Genomic DNA, 19458 nt, shown 5'->3' with positions numbered 1-19458 from the left:
TTCTCTAGATGACCAGGAGTGGATTTGCTGGATCACCCGTGTATGAATCTTCACCTCCATGAAATGCTGCCGACTTAATTTCCAAAGCTCTCGTCTGGGTTAGACTCTCACCAGCAACGTACAAGGGTCGGCAGTGTTCCTTTTCCTGACAGCACAGTGGTACTGGGTAGATGTGGGCCCCAGGTCGGCACAGCCCGGGTGGGTGGTCACTCAACACAACTGCACTAGAAAGGAGTCTGCTCTGTCTACATCCTTCGAGGGACCTTGAGGCTATTGTTGGAGACAGAAGCTTTACAACTGAATTTCAGTGATGCTCAGAAAAGAGCCCAGGAAAGGAGCTGCAGGAACTGCCCCGGCTCCCCTGCCAAGCCGCCGGCACTTACCAGCACTCAAGATTGTCAGACTTTGTCATTTTTGTCTTGCTGGGAGGTGGTTTCTCCCTGTGGCTTTATTTGCATTTCGCTGATTACTGATTAGATTGAATTTCTTTCACAAGTTTGTTAGTTATTAGAATTTCTTCTTTGTAAAATGCCCATCCAAGCTTTTGCCTATTTTTCTATTTTTCTTATTGATTTATAGGAATTCTTTATATATTCTGGACACTAGTCCTTTGTCAGTTTTATATATCAAAGAGGGTATATTTTCTTCTTACGCCTTGCTGTACTTTGCCACGGATACATCGATGTAAATGAAGACCTATTTATGAACTCTTAAACAAATTATAATGGAAACTTTTTGATTCAAATGTAATATTAAAAGGACTTTTTTTGTGTGTGTGTGGTATGCGGGCCTCTCACTGTTGTGGCCTCTCCCATTGCGGAGCACAGGCTCCGGACGCGCAGGCTCAGCGGCCATGGCTCACGGGCCCAGCCGCTCCGCGGCATGTGGGATCTTCCCGGACCGGGGCACGAACCCGTGTTCCCTGCATCGGAAGGCGGACTCTCAACCACTGCGCCACCAGGGAAGCCCCTAAAAGGACTTCTGTTGGTGGGATTTACTTTAAATTTACTCTTTACAGCCATTGAAAGCTCATACTGTTTGTAATTATGCATTGAGATGGAAATCAGTTTAATATATTCATAATTCCATTATTTTGTGTAGGTTGTGGCTTGTGATAATGACCTAGGACAATATTTTGTCAGCTTTATATTACTGTCTTATCCATATGGTCCCACGCTTACTTTATTTTATATACTGCATTCTTCATTTTTCTGTAAGGCATGGAAAGCTACTACTAAGTACAAATCAAAGGAGAATATGAAAGGAAAAGTTTTAGGGCTTCCCTGGTGGTGCAGTGGTTGAGAGTCCGCCTGCCAATGCAGGGGACATGGGTTCGTGCCCCGGTCTGGGAGGATCCCACATGCGGCAGAGTGGCTGGGCCCGTGAGCCATGGCCGCTGAGCCTGCGCGTCCGGAGCCTGTGCTCCGCAACGGGAGAGGCCACAACAGTGAGAGGCCCGCGTACCACACACACACAGAAAGGTTTTAGCAGAAAAAGCAGTATTAATGATAAGAAGAATCACTAACTAGAGTTGACTGTTAGCTGCAGACTAATACTTTTTTTTACCCATTGGAAGGTGTGGAAATAGAAACATACTTCCTTTTCTTTTTAAAAATAATTCCTTTTGTAAAAAAAAAAAAAAAAAGAAGAAGAAGATATATACTCATTCACAAATTTAATCAAAATAAAAAAGAACAAAAGAAAGTCAAAGCCGCCCCAAATTCTGCCACCCAAAGACCAACCACCATTGTTGATTTTCACTGAGCATAAGCTGCGTATTTGCTAATAATCGTGTGACCTGAAAAGCGACTGGACATTTTCACATCACCGTTCCTTAGACTTGTGTCTTTCTTGGGGCAGGTGCTATCAGGCTGTAACCCACCAAGTAGAGGTGAGCTGCAGGATGACTCCTGGTGGTGACCAGCTGCCACTCCCTTCCTCCTCACCCTTTTTTGTACTTCTAAGAGAACTATGGAAACAGAAAGGAAAGGAAAGGGGCATGTGATTATCTCTACTTCTGCTTTCCAACCTGAGAAAAAGCTGCCCCAACCACTGAGAAAAAGCTTTCCCAAGAGAAACTCAAGCTTAACAGTAAGCACATCATTGAGGCAGGTCCCAGGACAGCGGTGCCTTGGGGGAACTAGACTAAGTAGACAGTATCTCCCGAAGTACGTTCTGTGGGGTGTGAAAAGGTACATGAAGAAGTGTTCCGGGGTCAAGCAAGGGTGGGGAATGCTGCAGTCCATCGACTCAGACAGGCATCTTCCCTGATGGACTGTCCACACTCGCGCTGCATCTCCTGGCACAGCGGGTGGGGCGGGACGTGGTCCCCAGACCGTTCAGCCCAGAGCCCTCCGTTCACGCAGAATCCAGTTCTCTTTGAAAACGTTGGGAAATGTTTATTTGACTCTAGTGTATTGTTTCTACTTTAAAGTTAGTAAAAATTTTTTCAAGTGCAAAGCTTTTTCTTTTCTGATTATAAAAATAATACATATTCATTGCAGTAAATTTGGTAAAGAGTTAAAGGTATGGTGAACAAAATTTAAATCACCCATAATTAAGCCAGTCCTTGGTGTATTTTGGTGTATTTTCTTCCAGACCATTGGCAGGGTTTGTGTGTACAAAGGAGTATATAGAGCTTTGGTGTGTGTGGTTTTTTGGTCTTGGATAAAGAACATTTTATTAATTAGAGAAAATGGTGCGGTGCATATATGGAGCTTTATTTTACTATTGTTTTATAAAAAGCCTTTTGATTTCAGAATCATTCTAGGGATTTTTTGGTAAAGATAGTACAGAGAATTCCCCTCTACCCTTTACTCAGCTGCCCCTAATGTTACATATACAGATTTTAGAGAATGGTAACACTGTAGAGTTCATAGAAGTTTTTTTCTGTCTATAACTAAATATTCTTCTAAGTCTGCATGAAGTTTTTGATAAATCACGGCCTCCCTTCTTTTCTCTCCCTAGGTTACTATAACAACAGTACCAAAGTGGCTGTAAAAACCCTGAAGCCAGGCACAATGTCTGTGCAAGCATTCCTGGAAGAGGCCAACCTCATGAAGACCCTGCAACATGACAAGCTGGTGCGGCTGTACGCCGTGGTCACCAAGGAGGAGCCCATCTACATCATCACCGAGTACATGGCCAAGGGTGAGCGCCACCCACCGGCACCCGTGCTTGTGAAGGCCGGACCCTCAAAAAGGAAAACACCTAAACGTTCCAAGAAGACGCAGATACTTCCAAGTGTAAAACAGCAGGCTCACTCCCAAAGCATCAGCACATATAGGAAAATGAAGCCTTTTCATAAACCACCGCACTGGAAGTCATCTATTCCAAAATGGATCTGTCGTCTTCCTAGTTTCTCTGCACTTGTCTCCACATACATATTAGCTCCAAGAGTCGTACCCCATACCTAGTCAGCCCCCAGGAGGTGTCTGTCAAATAAGTAAATATGGATCTCAAGTAAGAGTATTATTGTTATGGGTTCAAAATGTGAGATCTCAAAATTTCAAAACCAGTTCCATTTCCTCTTTAGCGTCCTCTAAATGTTCAGGATATCACTTCAAAATGTAAATATTTTTAAACCTTGTCAAGGTCAAATTCCTGTGTCATCACAGAATCCCTGCGGAAGAGGTTTCAAGCTACCATCTTTTCTCCCATTGTTGTCACCTTCAGATGAAGGACCTTGAATCACCATCCTCTTCCTCCAGTTCAGTAGAAATACTAATAAACTGCTAACTGATTTCTAAAGCATCTTCAGAAGGAATGAAGGAGGAAAAGACACATAAGCCGTAATCCAGAATTAACAATGGTCTCCCGCAGAGTGGAGATTATAGTGTACGTCATAGCTGAATAGGTTAGATAGATGATTATTACATTTTCCTATATAATATATGTTAATATTTCAGAATATTAGTCCCTCAGAGTCCTTCTGATAAAGAACGTTGTTTTTTAAAAAAAAGCCCTATTGCCTGTGGCTTAGGTTGCTACAACCCAGAAGCCAGGCTCAGGATCAGACATTTAAGCAGGAGTTCAGTAGATACTTGTTGGATTAATTAACTAATAGTATTTTTAATCATAAATGTAAACATGAGTTTCTCCGGATAACAGTGCCTACCTTGTATTGAGCAATTACTATATGTCAGACTGCTCTTGATGTCTTCCCTGGGGGATCTCACTCAATCTCCCCAGCAGTCTGAGGGCTAAGTACCCCTGTTCTGAGTTGTGGATTTTTTTTTTGATTTTTTTTTTTAACTTTTAATTTTATATTGGAGGATAGTTGATTAACAGTGTTGTGTTAGTTTCAGGTGTACAGCAAAGTGATTCAGTTATATTGTACCTATACACGTATCTATTCTTTTTCAAATTCTTTTCCCATTTAGGTGGTTACATAATATGGAGCAAAGTTCCCTGTGCTCTACAGTAGGTCCTTGTATCCATTGTAACCTTGTACAGTAGGTTATCCATTTTAAATATAGCAGTGTTCGTTGTGGATTAATTGAGCGCTTACTACCTGCCAGCTCCCTGGCACGTGCTTTAAACCTGTCCTCCCATGGACTCTGATAGAGCTCCTGGGACCTGCCCTCTTGACAGGGACTCGGACGAGGTACAGAACTTGCCCAAGCCTACCCTCAGGTTGGCACTATAAGTTCTAGAAGAAGAAGCAGGTCGTGTTTTAGAGGTAAAGCCCCAGGAAGCAGGAGACTTTGCCTGTGGGCACACGCCCCTTTAAGTAAGGTCTCACTTTCCTCCAAAGCGCAGTTGGTTCATCAAATACTCATTGGGCACCTGGGGCACAGCTGAGATCCATGCTGGACACGGGGGGCAGCAGCCCAGCTGAGTGGCTGCTGTGGACACAGGCAGGCCCCCTGGGAGGACTGGCTGGTTTCTGTCCCAGAGAAGCTCTGGAGATCAGGTGCTGGAGGACGTGTAGCGTGGTGGCAGGTACGAAGTGCTCAGTAGCAAGACAGCAGCGTCCACCGTCACCTTTTCTTACCTGGAGCTCAGGTACATTTCACATCAGGTCAAAGGAGACAGGTTAAAGGGGACTGGGTTTGACCCACATCAGGAAAAGGCGTGGTGACCACACAGATTTACAAAGCAGTCATTTTGCGTGGTCCCCTCGCCCCACCCTGCCCTGCCAGTAGGAATGATCTTTTGAATTTTGTTTGGAGTTTTTTCTTGTGTGTTTGAACTACACTAACGATCCCTTCCTCTATCAACAGGCAGTTTGCTGGATTTCCTGAAGAGCGACGAAGGAGGCAAGGTGCTGCTTCCGAAGCTGATCGACTTCTCTGCTCAGGTGAAGTATGAAAACACCGGCATGCTGTAAATTTGCAAAACCTCCCTATTTCAGACTTGGGATGGAATTGTACTTCCGGGGAGAAGGCCTTTGCGTTGTGTTTCCCAGTAGCGGTGATAACAAAAAGATCTCCCAAAGGATGTGTCTTTGGAGGCGGCGATGGGTGTTTCCCTCGGAATGTGTGTGCGCACATGTCGAGTGTTGACTTGGTTGCCCTTGTCTCTGACCCGGGTCCACCCCTTTATACTTGTGCTCATTTCTGCATGAGAGGTAGGAGCAGCACCACCGAGCTGATCACTTTGCATGCATTTTGGAGAAGAACTCCACGGGGTGTAAGCACAGCACCTTCTAAGTGATGCGTCTGTGGTATGTAAGTTACGGATCTAAAGTACTGATGCTTTTAAATGCTCAGTGTTGCCGAAAACAGAGGAACCGTCTTCCTTCCCTCTCCACCCCCTTTCACTCCTTCTTGTTGGGTGTGTCTTTAGGATTCTGAGAAATACTCATTTATAGCATTTCTAGTACTAGCCTAAAAGTTGCAAATTTGTTTAGTTTGGAATCACATGATGTTTTCTGAAGTGTATTTCAGAGGAGAGGGAAGTTACCCAGAAACCCAGCCCTCTGCCTGGCATCGCAAGGAAATGCACATTTGCATGTTGCCAGCTACTGACTTTTCAGGGTTCCGTTGTGTCCGTCAGCCATGTTCAGCGATTTGCTTGTCTCTTGATATTGGTCGTGGGTGCTTCATGCTGGGAAGAGCACGTACCATAAAGCCCAAAGGAGCATGAGAGGTTTCTAGAAGTTCTGGGAAAGGGGGGTCATTATGGTCTTCATTTCTTGTGCCCATTTCTTCCTCGGACCCTCTTTTAAAACTTGGGAAATTGATAAGGCCTTCTTGGGAAGATGAGGCGGAAGGAATGAGTTGGTCCACGGGTAAAGCACTTTGAGGAAGACCCAGAACACATACTGTGCAGCAGAGTGTCAGGGGCAGAGCTGGAGCCCGGCGTCCCGGACTGGAGCTGGTGCCGAGGCTCGGCCACTTGGTAGCCACTGTCAGGAAGGCCTTTGCCTCCTGGGTCAGTGTATTCGCTTGTCCGAGGGGCATGGTTGTTGCTGCTTCAAGGGGATGTGTTGAGGGTTAAAGTCAAAGCTTGGCTCATGATTATAACAGCAAGTAACATTTCTTTAACTCTTTCTAGATAATAAAACACTTCTGCTTCCATCATTAGATTTAAGCCCAACAATCTTGAAAGCATTTATGTTGTTATTTAATACATTTTACAGATGAGGATACATTTTAATACATTTTACTTTGGACTTGCCCAAGGTTACAGAAAAGTGGGTAGAATTGCTGGGCTCCATCCTGGTTCCTCTGACTGTAAATAACTGCCCCTTTCCTCTGCACCCCACTGTCATTCCGTGAGCAGAGTTGCCCCTATGATGATTTTGCACCTGACACTGTGCTGATACGCATTTTCCCCTTTTATGGATTTTGATGATCAGAATTAATAACGTCTTTAGCATTTTTTTTCCGAAAAAATCTCTATTACCAAGATGTAGATTTTTCTATCACAGAGTAATCGTGCTCAAGATACAGTTTGCCCCCTAGTGTTAAAGTTTAAGCCACATTTAAGTTAGAAATTGGGAAAGCAAGGCAGGTAGGATACCTCAGTCTACCGTCATGTGATTCTCAGCCAGTTCAGTACAAAGGCCTTTGACATCAGAGCTTCTGGGTCCGCCCTCATTACGGCATCTACTGACCAAGAAAACAGCATATAGACTGGGGATCCCTTGTAATAACTCTAAGTTGGAACCCACCAGTCTGTTGGCGGTAAATGGGGTCTGAAGTGTCTGGAGGGGGCTGTTCTGGGGAAGTTTCTGGAGCACTTGCCAATGAGTGGGTCTCCTCATGCTGTCTCTTTGTAAAGAATCTAGAAGCTAAGTTAGGATCTCATTGTCCAGCTCAAGGCTCCCCTCCTCCATACCTCCCCCCACCCACAAATCATTTCATAATGAAGCAACTACGTTATTTTCAAAACCTTTATTGGTATTAACCCCTAAGTAATAGTGTCATCACCTTTAATCTAGCTAAGCTGGAGGAAGAATCACATCGAAGCACTGGATCAGGTTCAGTGGCATGTGGAAACTCAGGTGACAGACTTTGGTTTGCGTCTCATCCGGGAGGCTGGGTCCCCTCTCCACCTCATATGTGATCTCCCCTCTTTACACGGGAATTCTCACACGTGACTCTAGGGAGGCCACGTTCTCAGCTCTTCTTTCAACCACAAGACCCTCCTGCAGGGGAAGCGGCCGGCACTGCAGAGACAGTTAATTCCACAAAATCGTCTGAGCCGGGTCCGCCCTGCTGAGGGGTCGCACGGCCATCAGGACAGGGTGGTCCCTTGCTGTGTGTCGTTGAGGAACCACTGCTTGGAAGCCATTCCCAATGTAAACTGTCTTATAGACACGGTGGTTCTCTCTTTCTACACAATATGAGAAGTATCAGTGTCATTTTGTGAATGGAGCTATTGATGATGTTAATGGTGGAGAAAGCATTGAGCCGAGAGTTGGAAAACCTGCTCCAGCCTGGGGAGAATCATCCCTTTGGCCCTGGGGTCCTCCTCTGTGAGAGGGGTACACCAGTCAGCTTTCCTGTTGCCTCGGCTCTGATGTTCTACGACTAAGAAAATCTCCTCCTACTTAGAATATCTGTGTCAATTATCACCCAAAAGCTAAAATGAATGCTTCTGAGTATACTCAGAGGATGCTGATATAAGATTTTGACATTGCTCTAAATAAAGGAATATGAATGCATCATACGAATGTAGTACCCAGGTGACAGGCACGTAAATCCTCTATTATCTTTTCTGAATAATGAATTTTATGTCTAAGACTTAAACTTCAGCCATGAAAACTTACAAGATGGACAAATGAAAGTAGAGTTACTGTCAGCATTGCAAAACTGATCATACGCAGCTTCCTTCTGAAAAAGTTGGAAGAATAGGAAGCTGTCATTTTAAAATAGCATAAAGGGCTTCCCTGGTGGCACAGTGGTTAAGAATCTGCCTGCCAATGCAGGGGACACGGGTTCGAGCCCTGGTCCAGGAATATCCTACATGCCGTGGAGCAACTAAGCCCGTGCACCACAACTGCTGAACCTGTGCTCTAGAGCCCTTGAGCCACAACTACTAAACCTGCATGCCACAACTACTGAGCCCACGAGCCACAACTACTGAAGCCCACACGCCTAGAGCCTGTGCTGCACAACAAGAGAAGCCACCACGATGAGAAGCCTGCGCACCGCAAGGAAGAGTAGCCCCTGCTCGCCACAACTAGAGAAAGCCCGCACGCAGCAACGAAGACACAACGCAGCCAAAAATTAATTAATTAATTTAAAAATAAAATAAAATAGCGTAAAACAGGAACATTTTTTTTTCGGTTAGGCAGTTGGGGTGTCTGACATATTTAAGCAGAGGAACCGCGACTGGTTGTTTAACAGCAGAAAAGGCAGAAGTTATTCTTGCTTTAATTTTGACTGGAAACCTTTCTAGCACCAATAGGAAGCTTTCAGCTCATGTCCAGGAGGAGGCGGTGGGACTTCTGGTCTACGTGCCAGCCCTGCCTCTTATCTGGGAATGATTGTATCCAGGCGCGGCGATTTCTGGTCAGCATGACTATAAGTCACAAAATAATTTCCTCTTCAAATACTCATCTTGGAAGCCTGCAAGGCTAGAACCAAAGTAGTTTAGGAGCGGGCAGGGCTCATTACCAGCTGTTCTTTTTTTTTTTTGCGGTACGCGGGCCTCTCACTGTTGTGGCCTCTCCCGCTGCGGAGCACAGGCTCCGGACGCGCAGGCTCAGCAGCCATGGCTCACGGGACCAGCCGCTCCGCGGCATGTGGGATCCTCGCAGACCGGGGCACGAACCCGTGTCCCCTGCATCGGCAGGCGGACTCTCAACCACTGCGCCACCAGGGAAGCCGCACCAGCTGCTCATTTTTAAACGTGGACATGAACGCACTGGATGGGGGCTGCAGTCAATTCAGTTGCTCTTTGTCTTCAGCGCGTGGCTCGCACTCTCCGTGCTCCCCTCACCCTCTCGGTACCCTCCCCCCCTTTTCACCACACCGCGTGCTGAGCACAGCCAGGCGTGTGCCAGGGACCGGATGAGCAAGGCGCATGCCTGCCTCAGGGAGCTTATGGCTTTTGGGTGCAGGAGGAGAAGTAGCGGGGAGGCAGTGGGCAGCGCGCTGGGGACACGGCCGGGGCGGAGCGGGCCGCGCTGCGGAGCCCGAGGCGCAGGGTGGAACCCAGGAGGGGCGGGGGCGGCAGGAGGGCAGGCGTCGCGGGCGGCGAGGCTGGGAGACCCGGCCAGCCCTGCCAGGCCGGGCAGGGGCGGGTGTGGGGAGGCGCCTGTGGCTGAGGGAACTTGGCGCTAAGGGCACAGGAGAGGGGTGACAGGGAGTGGGGCCCTGAGAGCTAGACGCGGACGTTAGGGAAAAGCGGGAGCACCGCCAAGCCCCGCGTTACGGGGGAGGGGCAGTGCAGTGCTCCGTAGGTGACCGAAGTGATGTACTTATTGGAGAAAAGCGAAAAAGGATTATACTCAGCAGGTGGCCTCTCGGGGGTTATACTTTACCTTTGAGGAGGCCGTGGGTGCTGTTTGCATTTACCGTAACGTGCACTTGGGCCTCCCCGCTGGCCGCTGACCGACCCCCCGACCCCCGACCCCGTGCTCGCTGTAGAAACCACAGGGTGATAGTCTTTTGTTGCTGACTTTGGTTGGGTCTGCTGTGTTTTGTAAACCTGAGACCGGGAAAGGTGGAGGGAGGGGGCGGGGGCGTGTCTGTGCTCCGTCCAAGCTCATCTTCAAAGGGGACACCCTGTCATGGGCAGGAGCCAACCTGAAGCTTTTCCATCAGAGCTAGATTTCTCAGCACCCCGGCCTCCTCCCCACCCCCGTGTCCCCAAACCAAAGAGCACTTTGGCCTGGGAGCCTGAAACCTGAAGAGGCTGAGTCCGGAGAGAACTGAACCCCGCAGCCGGAGGCCGCCCCGCGTTGCCCAGGAGGCGGCTGTGGGAGCCCAGCCGCGAGTGCGGGCAGCTTGCTTCTCATCCTCGGAGCGATGGGGGCCCGTGAACGTCTAAGCAGGAAGGCGATGCGCCGAGATCCGCACGCCCTGCGTTGCCCGGGGCACAGCCGTGCTGAGGAGGGACCGCGGCTGGAGCCCGGGGTCCCGGGAGCGGGGGCGGGCCGAACGGAGCCCCGCCCATCCAGGTGTGCAGGAGCGGAAAGCGAAGGTGTCGCCCGGTGTCTGGATGGACAGCCGAGCGCCTGACCCTGTGGGAGCCGGGATTGGGGGCCGCGGGGGTCGGTTTTGCTGTGGGGACTGAAGTGTGGGACACCCAGCTGGACATGTCCCAGCGGGCCAGGGACTTCACTGTGGGGCCTGGGCTGGGAAGCGGGGCGCGAGCTGAGAGGCCCCAACTCCTTCCCCGCTGTCACTCTGACCCAAGTCGAACACTCTCTCAGGACGAATGACCTTGTAGCTGCCTAACTAGCCTTGGGCTTCAGCTCTGCTTCTTGCAGAGCCCGTCTGTCACAGAGCACCCAGAGTGCTGCTCTAAGACCTCTTTTTTAAAAATTTTATTTATTTAGTTTTGGCTGTGTTGGGTCTTCGTTGCTACGCGCGGGCTTTCTCTAGTTGCGGCGAGCGGGGGCTTCTCTTGTTGTGGAGCACGGGCTCTGGGCACGTGGCTTCAGTAGTTGTGGCTCGTGGGCTCTAGAGCGCAAGCTCAGTAGTTGTGGCACACGGGCTTCAATAGTTGTGGCCCGCAGGCTTCAGTAGATGTGGCTCTCGGGCTTCAGTACTTGTGGCTCGTAGGCTCTAGAGCTCAGGCTTAGTAGTTGTGGCTCACGGGCTTCAGTGGTTGTGGCTCGCAGGCTTCAGTAGTTGTGGCTCGTGGGCTCTAGAGCGCAGTCTCAGTAGTTGTGGCTCACGGGCTTCAGTGGTTGTGGCTCGTGGGCTTCAGTAGTTGTGGCTCGCGGGCTCTAGAGCGCAGGCTCAGTAGTTGTGGCATGCAGGCTCAGTAGTTGTAGCTCGCGGGCTCTAGAGCGCAGGCTCAGTAGTTTTGGCGCACGGGCTTAGCTGCTCCACGGCATGTGAGATCTTCCCGGACCAGGGCTCGAACCCGTGTCCCCTGCATTGGCCTGCGGATTCTTAACCACTGCGTCACCAGGGAAGCCCCTAAGACATAAGTCTTAACTCTCTAATCCAGTCTAATAGGTCAAACTTCGTATTTCCTTGTTGTAATTTGTGTTTATTTAATATAGATGAGGTCATGCATCTTTTCCTATATTCCTTCTTTGTTTGCAGTTTATTTTTCTGGGAACTTTCTTTAAGCTCTTTACCCATTTTTTGTTATTAGTTCATCATTATCCATCCTTTCTCATTATTCTTTTCATTACACGTTAGGTTTGTACCATATGTGCTGTTTTGTACGTATTGAAGTGAATATTACAGTTTTTCATTTTATTGAAAACTCTCCATAAACATGTATGTACCTATTACGATATAATATTCTATTCCTGTGACTGTATCGTGATTTCCTTACCATTCCCTGGTACATGAACATTTGGAGAATCTCTACTTTTTCACTAATGTAAGTAACAATACAAAACATTTCTGTGGACAAAAGTTTACTTTCTGCATGTATGTCCTTAGGCCCCAGGAGCCAGATAAGAGATCAGAGTAGGAATGTTTCTGAGTCACTTGACAGTCACAGCTGTTTTCACCGAGCAGAATTGCACGTTTTTGCCCAGTGACTTGTTCCTCAGCTGGAGGTGTGTGGGGCGTACCCAGTCAGGCCACATTCCTCCTCAGAGGCAGCACTGATCCGGCCATGACACATCCTCTCTCCTGCAAAAGACTGGACAGAAGTGCCAATGGCTTTCCTCTTGTTTCTCCATCCCTGGCATAAGTTGAGAACGTTCTGCTTCCTTCTTCTCCTTCCAGGGTGATAAGCATGGCTCGTTAGCTGCAGATCAGGGGTAGGTCATCTAAATATTTATCTATTTATTTATTTGGCTGCACCGGGTCTTTGTTGCGGCACACAGATCTTTAGTTGCAGCATGCGAACTCTTAGTTGCAGCATGCATGCAGGGTCTAGTTCCCTGACCAGGGATCATACCCGGGACCCCTTCATTAGGAGCACTTAGTCTTAGCCACTGGACCACCAGGGATATCCAGGGGTAGGTCATCTAGATGACAATAGTAGCAGTGAAATTGATGCAGAAGAGGAGAGAATAAGCAAAGGAGATTTCTAATCTGAGTGTAGGCTCTTGACTGCCCTGTCCTGGGGGTACAGAGTGGGGAGTCCCTTCCCTGACTGGTGGGGAGTGATCCCTGACAGGGCATCCCTTTACAGCCTCAGGCAGCCGGTATCGGGGAGCCCCGTCGGCGGATGCAGAGTCTGGATCCAGCTTCTCCTAAGGGTGGCGGCAGCCGCTCAGCAGAGGGGAAGCAGTGTGCCTGAGGCTGCATACGGGCACCTGTGGGCAGCCTCCCACCTACAGCCCCTCGGCTGTTAGAGAGCAGCCCTTCTGTAAGTTCACTGTGATGAACCAGGTCTGGATGTGGGTCTTCTTGTTATGAATGGTAGTGGTATTAATCTTAGTCACGGTGCTCATTCATCTCCATCATGCACCGAGCAGCCTTGCATTCTCCTTTTCAGTCTCTTCTGGACTCTACCAGGTGGATGCTATTCTTATCGCCACTTTGCAGAGTGGAAAACTTGAGATTTTGAGAAGAAACTTGCCCCCCGTTTTGTATAAAATCCAAGATGACTCATTGTAAGTCTCTGATCCACAGTCACAACTGTCCAACTGTCTTCTGAGGCATCATTGGTCTACTTCCTTCTAACCCCTACTTGTGTGTTCACGTCAAGGCCGGGTTTATTTGAGGGTAGACTGAGGGGTGGCCCGGGGCGGAAGTGATGCGGGAGGAGGCTTGACCACTGCCTAGTGTGGTTTGGTCCCCCAGGTGTGCATGGGCGTCCCCACCTGGGGTGCCACCACAAGCTGCCAAAGAGTTTCCTTGGTCGTCAGCACACAGCGCAGGGGTGGGTGATGGGCGTTGCCCACTCTCCCTGGGGCCAGCAGCCTTTACCACCTCTGCTCCTGCTTTCCTACAACTGGAAGCTCCCAGTTTTATTTTTCAATTGTGATAAAATACACATAACATACATTTCATCCATTTTTAAGTGCACAGTTCAGTGACATGAAGTACTTTCATGTTGCTGTGCAGTCATCACCACCAGCATCTCCAGAACCCTTTTCATCTTGCAGAACTGACACCGTGTACCCGTTAAGTCCCCATCCTCCCTCCCACCGGCCCTTGGCAACCACCATTCTACTGTCTGTCTCTGTGAATCTGATACTCCAAGTACCTCGTATGAGTGGAATCATACAGTATTTGCCCTTTTGCGACTGGCTTATTTCTCTTAGCGTATTGTCCTTAAAGTTCATCGATGTTGTAGCCTGTGTTCGGATTCCATTCCTTTTGGGCTCCCCTGGTGGCACAGCGGTTGAGAGTCCGCCTGCCGATGCAGGGGACACGGGTTCGTGCCCTGGTCCGGGAAGATCCCACGTGCCGCGGAGCGGCTGGGCCCGTGAGCCATGGCCGCTGAGCCTGCGCGTCCGTAGCCTGTGCTCCGCAACAGGAGAGGCCACAGCAGTGAGAGGCCCATGTATCGCAAACAAACAAACGAATTCCATCCTTTTTATGGCTGAATAAGACGCCATTGCTCGCGGAGACCACATTCTGGTTTTTTTATTCATCCCCTGATGGACACTTTAGTTGTTTCCACTTTCTGCTTTTGTGAATAATGCTCTTATGAACAGGGCTGTGCAAATATCAGTTAGATATTGTACAAGTGTGTACTTTCAGTGGTTTGGGGTATCCACCCAGTGGTGGAATTGATGGGTCACATGGTAGTCCGATGTTGAATTCTTTGAGGAGCACTCCTTCTGGTCTCCACAGTGGCTGCACCAGTTTACATTCCCACCAGCAGGGCACGAGGGTGCTCATTTCTCCACTTCCTCAACGACACTGTTTATTTTCTGTTTTTTTTGCTTTTTTGTTTTGTTTGTTTGTTTGTTTCTATAACAGCGATCCTAATGGATGTGAACTGGTCCAGTAAGTTTTTACAAGAGGAAGTCTATGAGAATTAGTTGACAAATGGTTCTTCCTTTGCTGCTAATGAAGGTAAATCTCTTTCATGGAAACTTACTGGTTTAAATATGATTATTCAGTGCAGTTTTCTATGTGGAAATCATGTCTCCCTGAGACTCTGTGGGTCCTTGCATGCTTTTGGATTGATTGAATTTTGATCCGTCACAAAAACCTCACCAGCCCTAAATTTGTACATGTCAAGCTCTGCCCTCATCTTTCAGCTATGAAGGTATTACAGATTGCAGACTTTAACATGGCCACTTTCTAAATGATCTAGTTATTATTTCTCCTTTCTCTCCTTTTTCCTGATGTCAGCTTGCAAACATTCTACTGTTTGGAGCTCTTTTTTATTTATTTATTTATTTATTTTTGCGGTACGCGGGCCTCTCACCATTGTGGCCTCTCCCGTTGCGGAGCACAGGTTCCGGACGCGCAGGCCCAGTGGCCATGGCTCACAGGCCCAGCTGCTCCGCGGCATGTGGGATCTTCCCGGACCGGGGCATGAACCCGTGTCGCCTGCATCGGCAGGCGGACTCTCAACCACTGCGCCACCAGGGAAGCCCATGTTTGTAGCTCTTTTTAAAGAAAGAAGCTATATAGATAAATAGTTAAGAGCACAGGAGGTGGGACCAGCCAGATTTGGATTCAAATCCAAGTCTATCTAGGAAAAATTTTTACTTCTCCAAGACTCAGCTTTCTCATCTTTACTATGAATATTGGCTACTTTCATAGGCTTGTTTTAGGGATTATAAATGCCTGGCAAGATGCCTGGGCAGGGTAAGCAGCCAATACATGGTAGCTGTCATCATCATCATCATCATCATCATCCTTATCATCACCACCATCATCAGTATCACCATCATCATCACCACCATCATCATCATCAAAGCAATAAACTCCATTATTTCTTAGAAGTTTTGCTTGGAAAAGAGGAATAAAGAAGAATATTTTAAGAACCCAATAAAGGTAAAACATACTAGGAAATTTGACCTCCAAACATAGCAAGGAATGAGCTCTATGCCATCCCTTCCTCTATCCAAATTATGGATTAAAGGGTGTAGGGATCCAGTATGGAGGATCTATGAATATTAATAGACAGAAAAGTATATCTATAGAAACTACCAAGTACTACAAAACAAATGCTATCGTATTTGGAGTAGCGAGGAGGTGTGTTTACTTTCAACTTCCTGGGTTTTTTTCCTTTTTATTTTTGTGTTGTAATTAAATGGTCTTTTTAGGTCAGTTTGGGATTGACCCCAGGGGTGATAGAGAGGACCCTTCGGAGAGGTGTGAGACCCCATCAGAGAGACTGTAGGTTTAACCCATTTGTTTGGTTCCAACTTATTAATATTAGCATTATTATTATTTTGTAAGCTTCCTAAGGCTTGTGAAAGTAATTAATTATTTGAATTCTACTTTCCCCAAGTGTAGGAAGGAAATACGTATCTAGAGAGTGAGGCAAACAATGCCTAATGGAACACATAGAGCCACAAGAAAGACAAAATTTAGTCTTTGCTGCTTTCTGGCAGGTTTCTTGTTCAGTCTCTCTCACTGCTTGTCTAAGTGACGAATGTTTTCCAACTGGCCAATTCTAAGACAGATTGGGTTTTCGGTTCCAGTTTCTCATTCAGGCTGGAATTTCCTGGGGCAGATTTTAGCTCTGCTTGAGAGATCACATCGAGTCCCTCAATTAGGTTCCTTTATACCTTTATTCCCTCCGTCGTCTGACTCACATGTGGGTTCTTCTCATTAAAATTTTAAAAATCACTCACTAAGCAAGATAGCCTGTTATTTGCCCGTTTCTCAGAACAGCGGTAGGAATTCGGGTGAACGCAGAACCCTAAAGCAAGACTCACACGGCAAGGTCATCCATGCAAACACTCCATTGTGTGTCCAGAGCATCCTTCGTGGTCCTTGGTGACACCTGTGTGGTCCGTGCACTGATCGCATGCATGGGAACAGGCTTGTTGCTCAGAGCCTCAGCCCCGGATGGAGGGAGCCTGCTGGAGGCTGGGGCAGGCTGGGTGGAATGCCGGGCTCACAACTTTGATTGGGCCTCTGGGAAAAACAGAAAAAGATGCGTGACCTCTGTGGCCATTGCTAGCAGGGAAAGTCACTTGCAAGGAGGATTATTTGAGTCTGCCTTGGTCTGTAAAACTTAATTGAGATTTCTTCTCCAGCATTGTATTCCACATAAAATAAGTCTGTCTTGTATATACCCAACGGGCGTTGGTGTTAGGTATTTCCTGCCCCAAGCATCGCCATCCTGCGAGCCCCAGATGGTCCCTGGCAACTCCCTTCTCAGTAAATGTATGTGATGACCAGAGAGGAGGGTCCTGGGTTGCCTTCCTCCGGGCAGTGTGGCAGGGGTGCGTGTAGATGTCTGCGGAGGCCGCTCCCAGGGTCTCCTCCTCATCTGGGGAATGGGAACAGAGACTTTCTACTTAAACGTGGATATTGGAGAGGGAATTTAAAGGAGTATGCTCACCTCAGATGCTTCTGGAAACTTTGTTCTGCTTTAACATTTCTGACCTCATACCCCAGGAAACATTCATCTGCAAAGCATTTTGCGTTCTGTTGCCACCCTGCCCGTCATAAGTGTGTGCATATGTAAGTGTGCGCATGTGTAAGTGTGTGCATGTGTAAGTGTGCGCATGTGTAAGTGTGCGCATATGTAAGTGTGTGTGTTGGGGGATGGGTAGAAAATGATAGAGGAAGCAGAAGGATAATGCTTTATGGAATGTTGCGCTCTGAAAACTTCCCAGAAGTTTGTATGTGTCTGCGTGGTGTGTATGCATGTGGGGGGGGTGTGTAAAATCACGTGTGTGGATACTGACGTACTGAAAAATAGACACACGCTGGCAACACTGCCATAGAGAGGGAGTGTCCGTGGTGATCCTCCGAGGTGCCCCACCAGCTGGGGATCTCAAATGCCGGGGATCTCAGATGTCGGGGATGGATGCCGTGCACCCACCAACCGGTGAGGCTGGGTCTCTTCCCCTTGGAGGAGGCAGTGCCTGTGGGCCCCTGAGGGTGCATCTGTGGGAAGGTTGGCACGTCGCCTTCACACCAGCAGTGGGAGAGGCAGAATCCCCAGTATTTGGGGTCAGAGTGTCCTCTGTGGTCACGTGTGTTTCCAGCCCTTCAGGTCCCTGGCTGGGAAGCTGATTGGTGAGTGCCCGATGGTCATGCCTTTCCTTCTCACAGCACATTTGAAAGACCTCCCTGGAGGATGGCCTTGAGGCTGGGGGGTGGCTTATTTCGCACCTGACAAGGTGAGGTTGGCCTCTAACTCAGAAAGCATCTTTTTTTTTTTTTAATTTATTTTTGGCTATGTTGGGTCTTCGTTGCTGTGCGCAGGCTTTCTCTAGTTGTGGCCAGAGGGGGCTACTCTTTGCTGTGGTGTGCGGGCTTCTCATTGCAGTGGCTTCTCTTGTTGTGGAGCACGTGCTCTAGGCATGCGGGCTTCAGTAGTTGTGGCACGTGGGCTCAGTAGTTGTGGCTCACAGGCTCTAGAGCACAGGCTCAGTAGTTGCGGCACACAGGCTTAGTTGCTCCGCGGCATGTGGGATCTTCCCGGACCAGGGCTCGAACCCGTGTCCCCTGCCTTGGCAGGCAGATTCTCAACCACTGCTCCACTGGGGAAGCCCAGGAAGCATCATTTTTAATATCTCCTCTGTGCCTAGAACTTTCACTGGGTACTAGATGCCTGGGATTTCACCAGAAGTCGCTGTGTTACCGGCTCAGGTTGGGATCCCAGTGGGTCACTCACTTACCTAGTAGTTCCTCCCTGCCCTCCCAGGACAGCAGTGCATGCGTGTACACGCACACATGCACACACACACACACGCACATAGAAACATCAAACAGAGAACATGTCACCGTATGTTTCCACTGAAGGTACAAAAAGAGGAACTAGGAACTGTACACCCGCCACGCTATTTGGGCTGAAGAGCTCAAGAAATGACAAGCACATGTAACCCTAAATCAGGTAGCTTTAAACCAGGAGTACAGACACATCACTAAATTTATCTCCTTGTACGACTATTCTCATTTTAAGTAATAGGGGTGCTTTTTCACTTCAAATGCCCAGTAGCTTCACACACAGACTCTCTAATACAGAGTGGGAAATTAGCACATGGAGACGAGACGTTTTTAGTTCTTCTTTAGTGCTGGCAGGTGGTTTAGAAAGTCAAGGTTTTCTCGTGTTTGTGCATCACTGAGCCTGATGCTGGCGTGATGCTGGCGTGGCCCAAGAGGTAGAGAATCCCCTCAGATGATTTAAAGCTGAAAGATTCAATCAGTTTCCTAAGCCCTCTTAAGTAGTGGCCCAGCCCCAGAACCATGATGTGGAGGAAGCGCTTCCGAATTCCCTGCCTCTGAGCTGTAAGGCTGGAGTCCTTCTCCCTTAGTTACAAGAAAAACAAAAGCTCAGGACACACGTTCTGAGCTGCTGATGTACGAGGACTAGCCCGCACCCCCATTATCTGGCCCGTCACCTCCCCAGCTTCAGCATGGCACGCCCCTCTCCCCACCTGGGCTTTTTCCTGCTGGCTCTGCCCATCTTTGCTCCTTCTTTTTCTTCAGCTGAGTTGTTGGGGAATTCCTTTCCCCAGTGTTAGGAGGACAACAGTCCATCTACTCGTGGTGTCGAGACGGAGATTTCATTCCAATCTGTCTAGAACTTTAAATCCTAAAATAGCTGAAGTTGAAAAGCATTGGATCTACCGCAATTCTTCTCCAAGTCCGGTGTGCATACAGATCACCCAGAGAGCTTGTTAAAATCCAGGTTCTGATCGAATAAATCAGGGTCAGAATCAAGCTCCCAGAGGTGATAAGGGACAAGGACCATTCTCCACCCAGACTGCAGGGCACAACCACCTAGGGAGGCCTCACACCTAGAGATGCATGCTTAGGTGATTTA

General features: G+C 48.3%; 1 protein-coding gene across 3 annotated transcripts in view; it reads left to right on the top strand.

Moving 5' to 3' along the window:
• LYN (LYN proto-oncogene, Src family tyrosine kinase) overlaps positions 1-19458 on the top strand; it is a 111945-nt gene that overhangs the window by 70789 nt on the left and 21698 nt on the right. For all 3 annotated transcript variants that reach the window (XM_082601253.1, XM_082601251.1, XM_082601252.1), the window contains exons 9-10: positions 2968-3150; positions 5226-5302. In XM_082601253.1, coding sequence (XP_082457379.1) covers positions 2968-3150; positions 5226-5302 — 260 coding nt within the window. The remainder of the gene's footprint in view (positions 1-2967; positions 3151-5225; positions 5303-19458) is intronic.

This window comes from Mesoplodon mirus (genome assembly GCF_964341445.2).
Source record: "Mesoplodon mirus genome assembly, chromosome: 16".
Lineage (NCBI taxonomy): Eukaryota > Metazoa > Chordata > Mammalia > Artiodactyla > Ziphiidae > Mesoplodon > Mesoplodon mirus.
Note: the sequence above shows the minus strand (reverse complement) of the source record. Positions and strands in the feature narration are given on the sequence as shown.